The sequence below is a fragment of the Macrobrachium nipponense genome, chromosome 29 (assembly GCF_015104395.2).
Source record: "Macrobrachium nipponense isolate FS-2020 chromosome 29, ASM1510439v2, whole genome shotgun sequence".
NCBI classification, from domain to species: domain Eukaryota; kingdom Metazoa; phylum Arthropoda; class Malacostraca; order Decapoda; family Palaemonidae; genus Macrobrachium; species Macrobrachium nipponense.
The window spans coordinates 30869126-30884125 of NC_061092.1; the positions used below are offsets into that span (position 1 = coordinate 30869126).

At 34.8% G+C, this 15000-nt stretch overlaps 1 protein-coding gene across 3 annotated transcripts in view; it reads right to left on the minus strand.

Moving 5' to 3' along the window:
• The window catches only part of LOC135206226 (tyrosine-protein phosphatase 99A-like), a 605334-nt gene that overhangs the window by 257037 nt on the left and 333297 nt on the right, over nucleotides 1–15000 (minus strand). For all 3 annotated transcript variants that reach the window (XM_064237584.1, XM_064237585.1, XM_064237583.1), the window contains exon 2: nucleotides 13684–13865. In XM_064237584.1, the coding sequence (XP_064093654.1) occupies nucleotides 13684–13702 (19 nt within the window). In that variant the 5' untranslated portion in view covers nucleotides 13703–13865. The remainder of the gene's footprint in view (nucleotides 1–13683; nucleotides 13866–15000) is intronic.

Here is a 15000-nt window from a genome sequence, read left to right on the forward strand (position 1 = left end):
TTCTACCAACACTGACCTGGAATTTTGCTTGTTGGCAAAGGATAACGTCTTTTACCCACTAGTTCTACCAACACTGGCCTGGAATTTTGCTTGTTAGTAGAGGATAATATCTTTTACCCAGTAGAAGGATCAAGAAGTAAAAATAGGCCATTTAAGAAGCCTTGCTCACACTTCTTTCCACAGTCATTACTGAGAACGTCATCACATGAACTTTAGTTTTCATTAGATAGAGCTTTTTGAATAACGCCATTTTTTTCCGCTGATGGATTTGCCATTTTTTCTTGTTTTTTTGTCGTATGTATACGTTGCAAGCTAATGGGCAGTTGAAGCTCCTTCCATAACATTAAAGTTCGCATCACATATCACCATACCTTTACCCACTTCAATGTAATACATCTCTATAATTAATTTCACGGAAAAACATACAAAAATATCTCACGACTATACATGAAAGGAAGACAGTCAATTATATATTACAAAGAATAAGGTACAAATTCCAGTTCACTGGAGTTGAGGAAAATGTTTTCGTAAAACATTTACAGGAGCAGGAAATGTAACTCTTTATCTTCCTTCAATTTTTCCGGCTAACTTCTATGGTATTGCTAATTAAGGCAAGTGACACAAGCCTTACTTTTCTAAAGAGGATTTCTTGTTTTATTTTCCTCTCAGAGGAGGAGGAGGAGGAGGAGGAGGAGATTGCGAGACTCACTCCACCCAGAGGTGACAATTAATTTAACAGTTACCGGAAACATAAGGGATTGCCTTCCAGGGAAAAAGACTTATGTCAGTGACGAGAAAGAAACGCTTCAGTGAGAGAGAGAGAGAGAGAGAGCGCATCCAGATGAACATAGATACGAAGAAAGGAAAAATAACTCACAAAGGGCTGAATAGTTAGAGCGCACCCTCCCACTGAAGTATAGCATGTAACAATTGGAATCAAAGGACAGAGCCCACGACCCTTGGAATCAATGAACAGAGCCCGTGACAGTTGGAATCAAAGGACAGAGCCCGTGACAGTTGGAATCAAAGGACAGAGCCCGTGACAGTTGGAATCAATGAAAAGAGCCCATAACAGGTGGGATCAATGAAAAGAGAATGAAAGGTGTTGTCAATATACTGAACCCATGACATTTGGAATCATAGTCAGAGCCCATGACAGGTGGGATCATAAATAGATAAAATCCATAGCAAGTGAAATCAATCAACAGACAAAGTCCATGACAGTTAAAAACATGGACAGAGCCCATTAATGAAAGGTGTGATCAATAAACTGAATCCCTGACAGGTGGAATATATATATATATATATAATATATCTATATATTATATATATATATATTATAATAATATATATATAATATATATATATATATATATATATATAATATAATGTATATATATATATAATATATATATATACATATATATATATATAATATATATATATTATAATACTATATATATTGAAAAGGAATATTGATTTATTGAATATAAAATTGCAGAAAAGGTTGAAAATTGATATTTGCATAGAAAAAAGTTGTACACTAGCAACAGATGGCAGTAGCGCTTGGCTAGGCGGTAGTCGCCAAGATAATGTACCGAAACAATGATATTTGGTCCATGGATGTCTAGCGTGATCTGGTATATAAAGGCCCAAAAACGGACGATTTTCGTTGGAGCTGAAACAAACAATGATTATAGTGTATCAAGTGAGGAATATATGGAATGTATTGTTTATCCATTTGGACGTTTTCTTGTGTGATTAACGTTGGTTGCCACTAATTTTTGATGTTACAGTGAATATATGTGTGTATATATAGATATATAGATATATATATATATTCTATATATATATAGATATATATATATACTATATATATATATATATATAATATAGTTTAATATCGCAGAGGAAATTCATGTTAGCACCTCAAAACTCGCAGAAAGATTTAATACATTTCACTATCGTCAATTAATCCAAAGTTCCTAGCTACCAGATACCTCAACCCCCCCCCCCCCCCCCCCCCATCCCCCACCCCCCCCCCCCCCCCCCCACAAAAACAAAACGACAACAAGACAAGCACAAAAACACTCCATCAGCTGACAAAATCAGCGTCTGGAAACGTCAGTTAATCATTACTTCGAAGCTTCGGACAAACTTTGTTCACTTTGTTCACTTGTTTTCACTTTCCCTTACGTTCCCTTTGTTCTAGTTTTATTAGAACGTTTCTTCTTCTTCTTCTTGTTCGTTTCCTGTCTCTTTTCATTAAAACGTTTTCTTTGCCGAGTGGCGCACGTTTGATGTCCTTTTTTTTTTGTGTCCATTACAACCAACGTTCCTTGTCTAGTTTTATTCAAACATTTACAGCAATGCAGACCGTGTATTGGGGGGACTTTTCGTGAAAAAATTTCTTGCAACATAGTAGTCCATGTTTGGTGGTAGTATCTTTACGTGTGTATATGTACATGTATATATATATATATATATATATATATATATATATATATATATATATATATATATATGTGTGTGTGTGTGTGTGTGTGTGGTGTGTGTGTGTGTGTGTGTGTGCGTGTGCGCGCGCGCCGCGCATGTGTGTCTTTGATTTTAAATTTCGAAAAATTAAAAACGTGATGATTATGACTGTAACTTTTATATATATTATATATATATATATATTATATATATATAATATATAATATATGTATTATATATTATATATATATATATAAATTACAGGTCATAATCCATCACGTTTTTAATTTTTGAAATTTAAAATCAAAGAACACAACATGCGCGCGCGCGTCAACACACACAAACACACACACACACACAACGACACACATATATATATATATATATATATATATATATATATATATATATATATATACACACATACAAAAACACCAGATCTAAAGACCGCAAACGGACTTTACAACTTTGATGACATTCGCTAAAACACTTAGTATCTGCAATACGCTGTAGGTCTGGCGCCTAATTTCACCAAAGCTTCTTGTATTGTAACAATATTGTAAAACTTGTATCAAACGATAACTGTAATGTATTAAACTGCCATTTAATTGAACAAATTAGAACCTGTTTAACATACGTTTTACACAAACATGCACAAGAGAGAGAGAGAGAGAGAGAGAGAGAGAGAGAGAGAGAGAGAGAGAGGACCTTACCTTACAGACCTTACCAGTTCCGTTCGGGTTTGCCAGGTCCCTCAGTGTGAGGCACCTCTAATGTCTACCAGAGAGTTGCTAGTACATCTTCCGGTATATTTTGCATCTTCCAATCTTGGATGGTCTGGGATGCAGCTTATTCTTAAACACATCTACGCTCACTCCTGATATATTCCTCAGATGAGCTGGCAACGCATTGAAATAGTACGCTTGCATATCGATGCTGGTGTGTAGTGGATTAATGTCCTGTGTGCTTTCCTTATTTTTCCTGGTATTGTTTTGGGCACTATTAATCTACCTCTGCTTGCTCTTTCTGATATTTTTAGTCCTGATCTGTTATTCCTTTATCTGTTTCCAGCCTGAATTATCATGTAGCGTTTCTCTTCTCCTTTCTAGACTATATAATTTTAATGATTGTAGTCTTTCCCAGTAGTCAAGGTCCTTAACTTCTTCTATTCTAGCTGTAAAGAACCTTTGTACACTCTCTATTTGTGCAAATATTTTTTCCTTTTGATAGTGTGGGTACCATATCATATTGCAATATTCAAGTGGACTACGAACATATGTTTTATAAAGCATAATCATGTGTTCAGCTTTCCTTGTTTTGAAGTGCCGTAACAACATTCCCATTTTTGCTTTACATTTTGCCAAAAGAATTGCTATTTGATCATTGCATAACATGTTCCTATTCATCATCACACCAAGGTCTTTAACTGCTTCCTTATTTGTGATTGTCTCATTATTAGGTCCCCTATATGCATATAGCTTTCTTTCTCTGTCTCCATAATTTATTGATTCAAATTTATCAGAGTTAAATACCATCCTATTTTCCTCTGCCCAATCATATACTTTGTTAAGGTCTCTTTGTAGAGCGTTCCTATCTTCATCACAATAATTTCTCTACTTATTCTTGTGTCATCAGCGAAACTACTCACTACCGAATCCTTAACATTACTGTCTATGTCTTCAATCATAATAACAAACAGTATTGCAGCTAACACCGTACCTTGTGGCACACCGGATATTACCTTGGTTTCATCCGATTTCTCATCGTTTGCAATAACTATCTGTTTTCTGTTGTGTAAAAATTCTTTTAACCATCTTCCTATTTTATCTACGATATTGTGTTTTCTAATTTTCTTTGCTAATATATTATGGTCTACTTTGTCAAAAGCTTTTGCAAAGTCTAGATATACCACATTCTGTTTCATTTCCGCTTTTCATATTTTTGAATATGTTCTCACGGTGGACTAACAGTTGGGTTTGTGTACTTTTTCCGGGTACGAAACCGTGTTGTCCTATATTAAACAAATTATTTTTTATTAGATGTTTCATAATATTTTTTCTTCATTACCCTTTCATACACTTTCATAATATGTGATGTTAGACTCACAAAGGCCTATAATTACTTGCCATCAAGTCTTGATCCACTTTTGAAAGTAGGGGTGATATATGCTATTTGTGCTCATCATAAATCTTGCCTGTATCTACACTTTGTCTTAATAATATTGCAAGTGGCTTTGCGATAGAATGAACTACTTTTCTTTAACAAAATAGCAGGGATTCCATCAGGCCCTGCAGCAGATCCATTTTAATTTCATTAATTGCCTGCACAATATCAGCTTCATTAATTTCTATGTCAGCTAAATATTCACTATTTTCGTCCCTTACTTCTATATCATTATCTTCATTATCTATTCTAGGGGTGAATTCTCTCTTATATCGTTCTGCCAGTATGTTTTGCAAATTTCCTTTTTTTCATTCGTTAATCTCCCTTCAATTCTCAGAGGGCCTATTATTAAATATTCTTCTTTTATTCATCTTCTTCGCATATGAGTATAATAGTTTGGGGTTTTGCTTGATATTTAATAGGGTTTTTTCTTCCAATTCCCGTTTTTCATTTTCTTTTGATTGTATAATGTTTTGTTCTGCATTTTTCTATCTTACTTTTTAGTTCTATAACTTTCCATGCATTTTTTTCTTTTGCAAGACCTTTTTTTCCACTTTCTGATTTTCTGGAACAAGATCCTTCTGTCTCTTGGTATTGGGGGCCATGAATGAATTGTTTACAACGCTTTTCTTCTTCGGTATATATTTATCCACTATTTTCTCTAATATTTATATAATATCTCCGTATTTACTCTTATGTCATCGCTTACGAAAATGTTATCCCAATCTTTGTTTAATTCTTCATTTATTTCTGACCATTTTATATTTTACTGTAGAAGTAAAAGTATTTTCCATATCCTTCCCACTTTTTCATTTCTTGCTTATCTCTGTTTTCACTTGCTTTGGAATGAACTGTTAATTCTATGACATTATGGTCTGAAATACTCGCATTATAAACTATTATTTCTTTAACATAATTCACCTCGTTCACAAATACTAGGTCTAAAGTATTTTCCTTTCCTTTCTTGTTGGCAGGTGATTTATTTGTTGAATGTTGTATTCTAGTAGCATATCTAATAGCTTTTCGAATTGCCTCTTATCTTCTGCACTACTATTACTCTCTTTTTTATATGTATAAGTACATCCACAATCTCCTATTCGTCTTTCCATTCTACGAAAGGAAAGTTGAAGTCACCAGATAGGAAATAGTCCAGTCCTTGTGATTTCTACATATCATCCATTTTTCAATTATTAAGTCAAACTCTTTAGTATTAGGAGGTCTATATATACTATGTTCATTAATTTTTCAGATTCAAATTCTACCGCTATTAGTTCACATTCTGAGTTACTATATTTCTCATATATTTTTCCTTGTTTTTGTCTTTCCCATATATTGCGGTTCCCCCTTGATTCCTATTTTTTCTATCTGATCTATAAGTTTGGAACCCTTTTATTTGATCATCATTCCCAGTCTCTTGGGAATACCAGGTTTCACTTATATTCATTATATCTATTTTCTTTTCAATTTGGGTTTAGTTCTTCTAAGTACTCTATTTTTCTTTTTGAGTTACTCGTAACTAAACCCTGCGCATTCATCACTATGATGGTTTGCGTGTTTTCTCTCCTCTTTATTTTAATATTGGTAGTAATAAGGAGGTTTTCCCATGTCTCTTTCCTGTTCTGGTATGTTGTTCTTTTTTTTTTCATTTCCAGAATTCTGACATTAAAAAATCCAACTTTTCCATAATATTTGATCTTCCTTCATCATAATTATTCATTTTGTGTCGAATCTGCAATTTTCTCCGTTTCTCTGCAATATCCTCTTGCATAATAAATACAGTTATTATCCCTTGAGTAGAATTTTGGAGCTGATGCATTGAAATTTTTGCTGACATCTCTGCATATCTCATTGGTGTTTGCTTTTTTCTCTTTTACCTGATATTCTTGATTTCTCTCTTTATTTGTTTGTTTCTTTCTTATTTTGGATTTTATTACTTGGTTGGTTATTTATTTGATTATGATTCATGGCTACAGGGTGCATATATTTGCATTTTTTGTCGAACTTACATCCTTTTCCTTCTTTAGGTTTTTGCATATTTTTGGATGCAGATCTCTGCATCATCCCCATATCCATCTAGGTATGCACATTTACCATATATTTCATAGTTGTGACATACCTTAGGATGTTTGTAGTAACATCTTCTCCAAATCAAAACTGCAATTCCCTCTTTTCAAAAGGTTGCAGATTTTGTCTTTCTTTTGTCTATTTTTTCCTCTTTCCCGTCATTGTGTAGATCTGGGTAGAGCCTCTTCGGGATTTGCTTTTCTGTTGCCATATCGTAATTATTTCTTCGTAGGTATGCTGCTTTATTGCCTCATATGTAGTATCAATGAGTATCTCTGCATCCATACTTTTATCTGTTCTTTGTTTTCCTTATTTTTTTCTGTCATTTCATTTTTGTTTACTTCTCTTCCGTTTTCCTCTTCTTCTTCTTCTTCTTCCTCTTCTTCTTCTTCCATCCTCAACTATTTGTACATTCAATCTTGATTTAATAACATTGTCTATCCATGATAGACATGTTGAACAAAAAATTCTTGTATCTTTTCTCATATCTTGTATTACCTCAGCACACTGTGGATGGGTCGGAATGTTTGCAATGCAGCACATTTTCTGATTAGGTTTTGTGGATTGACTATGCTATACCAAACCTTACACAGTTTGCATGCTTTTGGCATTCTTTTTTTTTTTTTTTTTTTTTTCTTTTTCCTAATGCGTCAATTAGGATATTCACAAGATTCACCTTATTCATTTTCTTTGTCGGAATATGTTGGTTTATGTATATTTTCTTATGAGTCTCTGACCACTTGGATTTTATTTGGAACTTCTTCAATTATTTTCAATATGTTTTCATTAGATGTTTGTTCCAGTTTGAAGGATTATATCCTTCTAATATCTACTATGAATGCTTTGTATCTTTTTGGTTAGGACTGTTGCTGATTTCATAGATGAGAAATGCCAGTTCCCTTCCTGCTACCTCATCGTATTGCGAATCTGCTAAACACGCTAAATTACGCCATCTCTTCCCGCAGTTGGAACTTACTGCCATCTTGTTCTGATTTACAGTATTACACTTGATAAACTAACTTAGAAGACGCTTTTGATCCTCTATTTTCACACTAATCTTTATCACCGATAGTTCACGAACACTTCTAGATATTTCTCAAATTCTAGTCGTATGTTAAACTTGTCATATCTGTTGATTAATCTGACTTCACGCGGGAACGTCTCACCAAGCAAGATGGCTACTACGAGAGAGAGAGAGAGGTGGCTTTTGACAGAAAGTTGGAAAAAGTGACAACAAAAGCGAAGGACGAACAAGAGACAAAAAAAAATTAAAATAATAGAATACCACAAAGAAAGAATACGAATGAGAAGTAGAGAAAATAAAATTAATAAAACTAATAATTTGAATAAAGATATTTAGAGTGACGAGGACTGAAAACTTAGTTAACATAACAATTCTAATAAAGATATTTGCACATGGGAGATAGAAAACAGAATGCAATCTAGGGAAAAAAATAATTGTCAATAATGTAAAACAATAGGAAAGTTTTACAGGGGAATTATCAAAAGAGCGACTTCTTAGTACATTAATTCGGCTATTTATTATTTATTATTATTATTACCATTACTTCCTGGCTCTGTATCATGATCAGTTACTGCTACCGTGTGCGGTCAGCGGTGGGAGGTTGAAACCAACATTCTTTGGAAGCTTGAATTTCAAGCCAATGGCCCCTGTGTTTCTTGTTTGATGTGAATAGGTTTCATCTAGTATATAATAATAATAATAATAATAATAATAATAATAATAATAATAATAATAATACTTTCAACGGAATAAATATGTTGGTACCTTACTTAGTACATTCCTACACCATCACGATCAAACCAAACATGTATCTCTGTCTCTGTCTCTGTCTCTCTCTCTCTCTCTCCATTTTATTCGTATATTCCTCTCTTTATCCTGTGAAATACAGCTCATCGCGTTCTTCTGGGATTCAGCAATTTCACAAAGCAATCTCGCCCGGCAATGATAACGCCATCTTATTACTCTCCTCATGGTGTGCCCAGTACCCAATCTAATTAAAACAAAGGCTATAAGAGGAAGAAGACCTTACCCCGATGGTGAATGTGACATTCCTCCCCCCACCCTCCCACTCCCCCTTTCCTAACCCTGCCCATTCCCTCCTCTCCCTTCCACTCCATCTCCAACCCCATCTCCTTACACTGCCAAACCTAACACCCATCACAGCAAGTGGACCCTATCTAGTTAGCAATATGCAAAAGAGGAGGAGGAGGAGGAGGTGAAGGGGAGGAGGAGGATGGATATAAGAGGAGGAAGATGGAGAGAGGAGAGAAGGGAGGATAAAAAAGAGAGGAGGGAGGGGGGGGGGGAGGAAGGAGGGGAGGGAGGGAGAAATCAAGCAGGGTGGGGGGGGGGAGGTCTGAAGGTTCGAAAAGTGCCAGCATCCCTAATCTCCCCTTATCTGAAACTACTCCACACCCCAACGCCACTTTCCAAATCTGCCCAGCCTACCTCTTTCCTACCCTCCCCCCCCCAACCCACCCCCCCCCCCCCCCCAAAACCCCCCCAACCCCAAAACCCCCAGCCATGCAAAGGGTCCCCAGGCGTTATCAATCAATCTGCAAAATATGCAATGGAGGAGGGGATAAGCACCCATAAAAAGGCCACCTCTGTTACTTCAATCCCATTAACGGTGAATCACCTTAATGGGGTATTGCGCATCGGACTCTTGCTGCATTCCCCGGCACAACTATACCCTTTCTCTCCTCTCTAATTACTTGCTCTGGCCCAGGAGGCGTCCTGGGCCTCCATGGAGAGAGAGAGAGAGAGAGAGAGAGAGAGAGAGAGAGAGAGAGAGAGTTGAAGTATTTCTGATTTCGATGAAATTATTTTTTACTATATATGCTGTCTGAGGTATTAATTTTACGACACTGCATAAATTGAGAGAGAGAGAGAGAGAGAGAGAGAGAGAGAGAGAGAGAGAGAGAGAGAGTAGGTAGGTCAGTAATAGCGTTTATCTAAACGACCCAGCAGTAAGAGATAAATTATTACATACGCTACATAAAATCTCGATGGACAAGCTTCCAAAAGGACGCCGTTTGAAAACAAATTAATAATAATGATAAAAAAGATCAACTGTGACTATTCCTTATAAATAGGAAAGCACACAACGAGGCCAATACACTTTATGAGGGATATATCATACGCAGACGATATATGAAGAGACAATTGTGTTTCATCACTGAAAATTTAGAATATAAGTATGCTGTGCAATGTTTATATATATATATATATATATATATATATATATATATATATATATATATATATATATATATATATTATATATATATATATATATACAATATATATATTTATATATTATATATATACTATATATATATATATATATATATATATATATATATATATATATGAATAACTTGATCACGATGTATATAAAAACGTGATGAACGTGATGCTATGTATAAATAAAGGTTTTTTTCCCACGAAGGAAAAATGAAAAAGCGAGGTAGCCAAGTACTTTCGGTTTCGGTCCTGTTCGGACCCTTTACTGGGGCAAATGATTTTACAGAGGAAAACATAGTCAAAAGAAGGCTTAATATCCAAACTGACACTACAGGACCGAAAGTACTTGGCTATCTCGCTTTTTTCATTTTTTCCTTCGTGGCAAAAAACTTTTATATATATATATATATATATATATATATATATATATATATATATATATATATATATATATATATATAGTAGTGTTAAAATTCTGAGTCTGTAACCGTTCACGCAACTTGAGGATTTTCGTGATGAAGGGAGGTATCGTTCCAAGTCTTTCATTTTATATATTTGTTCTCCTTTTCCTCTTTAATATGTTTCCTTACTTTTCCTCCTATTAGTCAAAATGTAACGTCTTGGAGAAGTGTGTATGTGTGTATGGCAGAGAGAGAGAGAGAGAGAGAGAGAGAGAGAGTGGAGAGGAGAGAGAGAGAGAGAGAGAGAATTTCAAACCTATCAACAGAAGGAAAAAAGCATGCATTCTCTAAATCATGGAGAGAGAGAGAGAGAGAGAGAGAGAGAGAGAGAGAGAGAGAGAGAGAGAGAGAGAGAGAGAGAAATTTCAAACCCACCAACAGAAGGAAAAAAAGCGTTCATTCTCCAAATCATGAGAGAGAGAGAGAGAGAGAGAGAGAGAGAGAGAGAGAGAGAGAGAGAGAAATTTCAAACCCACCAACAGAAGGAAAAAGCGTGCATTCTCTAAATCATGGAGAGAGAGAGAGAGAGAGAGAGAGAGAGAGAGAGAGAGAGAGAGAGAGAGAGAGAGAGAGGCTATCAGTAATGTTAAGATGTAAACATTTACTATGAGATTCAGGGCCTCTGTAACACGGTTTTTTGGACTTTGCTCCTTATCAAAGCATCGGATGTAGCTGAAAGTGGACATATGTATATTTTACAACCACACACAAATTATGTCAGCATTATCAATAACCTAAACCTAATAGTTTTAATTTTTATAGAGTAAAAATTATCTTGCTGACGCCATGGCCAATGATTACGAGCCAAGAGTCGAAAAACATTCATTACGTAAGCAAGGTAAACACCATTTGTCGAAATGTTGCCCAGCCCACCTTGTTCCATCGGCTCTGAAACCCATAGCAGTCAAGAATGGCTAACAGGATTTGGTATTGTCTTCGTGGCTGCAGAACTGCATTTGTCTTACGACTTAATGAAATAACCTATCATCTAATGTTAAACTTAATTTCTGAGGAGGCCATGGCTTATTGCACAGTGAAAAAACATGACAAAGATTTTATGAATGGCGGAACGATACATAGATGTGGGTGGGGTGGGTATCTGTGCTAGCGTAGTAATACTAACGTTAGGGAGGGCAACTGCTGGATCCTTGAGGATCATTTAGCACTTCTTACAACTACTCGAGAAATGAGTTTTTGTAGCCAGAATTAATTTTTTTAAATTTTCTAATCCAACAATGACCATGATAGCCTTCAGTGTTATCCTGAATTATAACGAGGCCAAAGTGGGTGGAGCCTCATGAAGCCATCATTCTGACGATAATTATTGGTGAAGGTTTAAAGCCAAAATACGGTACCGGCTATTTTTTTCAGTAAATAGGTAGATAGCCAATAAATAAAAATTGCTTGACATTGGATATAGCAGTTATCAAATCAAGCTTGTCTACTATGTTTTTGAAAATTTCCAACTATTCTTTACATCTTGTCAATCTCATTGTGACCTATAAAGTAGACTGTAATTTCTTAGGAAACTTATTTTGGGAGTTAGACTGATAATCGAAGTGTTTTTGTATTTATTAACATATTTTGTTGGTTTGTTCATGTATGACATATCAGTGGAGAGGTTTCAAGTTCTAAAGGTTACTGCTTTGCTTGTATTTAAATTTTTGTCATTGTTTCCAGAAGTATAGCCTTCGTTACGTATAGCCAATCATCCATCGAGAAAGAGGGAAGAAATGCTGTCATAAGTCACGTAACGAGTGCGTTTGAAACTTTCCTCTGAGTAAGTTGGCCCGTCTTCAAATAAGGTCACTTTTACATTATAAGTACCAAATTTATTCAACCTACGTAACGCAAAATATAGTCAAAATTTATGTGTAGATATAATGTGTATTCTGAATAAGGGTTATATTTATGAAATGCATAGATAAAAAGTTATTGCGAAAAAACCGTGTTACAGATGCTCTGAATCTCATAGTAATATCCTTTAGTGTTTAAGACCTAGGGCAGTTCTCGACTGCGATATCACTATATAATTTTTCAGGTTACTGAAAGACATTTCCATAAATAAATTGAACTATTAACTCTTTCGAAATTCATCAGCGCGACCTATTACTAAATATGATGTAAAAATAGATGGAATTACCGTCAGGCTGAAGAAATAACTCGGGTTTCCAGTGTGAAAATTCAGTATCTCTAAATTCTAAAGACGTAAATGATTTATCGTTCGACATGGAATTGTGTAATGGCGATGAGGAAAGAAATAATAAGCATCGTTGAAAGTCTAAATAAAGGAACGCTGCAAAATATACTAAAAATTAAAATACTCCCTCATGAATATCTACTTATTTATTCATTCATGACCTACTAAAGTGCATGTAGTCTCTCTCTCTCTCTCTCTCTCTCTCTCTCTCTCTCTCTCTCTCTCTCTCTCTCTCTCTCTCTCTCTCTATATATATATATATATATATATATATATATATATATATATATATATATATATATATATAATATATGTGTGTAAGTAAATAGGAAATTCCACTTACGAGTTTTTTACACCGTCGTGAAAAATTAATAAAACATTAACAATAAAAATAAAAAATATTCCCCAAAAACAACCATTTCCGAGAAGGAAAAAACATTATTAAATATCCCTCAACCAACGCACAAAGAGACATTAACCACGATAAAAAAAAAACATTACCCAAAAAACAACCACTTCCGAGAAAAGAAAAAAAAACGCACTAAGTAACATTAACTATGAAAGAGAACAAAGACATTCCCAAAAAGCAAACTATTTCCGATTTTTTTTTCAATGTAACTCAACCAGTACACAAAGAAACATTAACTAAGAAAAAACCCCAAAAACAACCATTACCGAAAAAAATTCTTGATGTGCCTCAACAAGTACACAAAAATCCTAAAGAAAAGAAAACCAAAAAAAAAAACCTTCCCCAAAATTAACTATTTCCGTGGAAAAAAAAAAATTACTGAAGGTACATCAACAGTAAATAAAGAAACATTATCTATATATATATATATATATATATTATAATATATATATTATATATATATATATATATATATATATATATATATATATATATATATATATAAATATTTCTCAAAATCATCTTTCCGAAAAAATCAAATCTTACTGTGGGTTCAACAGCACGCAAAAAAAAAAAAAAAAAAAAAACTTGGGGAAAAAAACCTTAATAAATAAACAGCAGACACCTGACAGATACTCACATTCCCTAAGAGTGATCATGTAGTAGGACTCCTTTGAAGGGGCGCTCTGCCCAAGGGCATTCACTGCCACCACCCTGAAGGAGTAGACCGTGAAGGGCGACAGCCCCTCGACGGTGTGCTGGGTGGCGTTATTGGTGGTCGCTCGGCCATTGTCGACATCCCAGTGACCTTTTTCGTCTTGTCTGCAAGAGAAGGAGATGAAGGATGTTTTAACAATCATGGTAATCATTTTCTGACCTTTTTGCTTTTGCATGTTAGAAGAAATAACACTTAAATAATAATTGTAATTTTTCTCACTGACCTTGTTTGCAACTATGATGATTCTCACTGAGCTTTTCCCCCTTGTCTGTAGCCGTAATTATTCCCACTGACCTTTTTCCCCTTGTCTGTAACTGTAATTATTCCCACTGACCTTTTTCCCCTTGTCTGTAATTGTAATTATTCCCACTGACCTTTTTCCCCTTGTCTGTAACTATAATTATTCCCACTGACCTTTTTCCCCTTGTCTGTAACTGTAATTATTCCCACTGACTATTTTCCCCTTGTCTGTAACTGTAATTATTCCCACTGACTTTTTTCCCCTTGTCTGTAACTGTAATTATTCCCACTGACTTTTTTCCCCTTGTCTGTAACTGTAATTATTCCCACTGACTTTTTTCCCCTTGTCTGTAACTGTAATTATTCCTACTGACCTTTTTCCTCTAATCTATAATTCTAATTATTCCTACTGACCTTTTCATCTTGTCTGTAACAGTACTGATTCCCACTGACCTTTTTCCTCTTGTCTGTAACTATATATTCCCACTGACATTTTTCCTCAAATCTATAATTCTAATTATTCCCACTGGCCTTTTTCCTCTTGTCTGTAACAGAGTGACCTTGTTGCAGAGAATATGAGCATGGTCATTGGGAGAAGGACTCAAAAATAATAGTAACCCTTTCCAATGACTTTTCGCCTTGTCTGTAACGAAGGAGAAAGGACATCTGAATAATAATAATAATTATTATCATTATTCCACCATGACCTTTTCCTTTTGGTCAGTAACAGAAGGATAAAAGATACTTTTATAATAATAATAATAATCTACGACTTTTTTCATTTTACCTGTAGCAGAGTGACATTTCAGTAATAGAAATTATTCCCTACGACCTTTTCAACTTATCTGTGACATAGGGACAAAGGTCACTTTAGTAACAGTAATCAATCCACACGACTTTTCAACTTATCTATGACATAGGGACAAAGGTCACTTTAGTAACATTAATTATTCCCTATGATCTTTTCAACTTATCTATGACATAAGGACAAAGGTCACT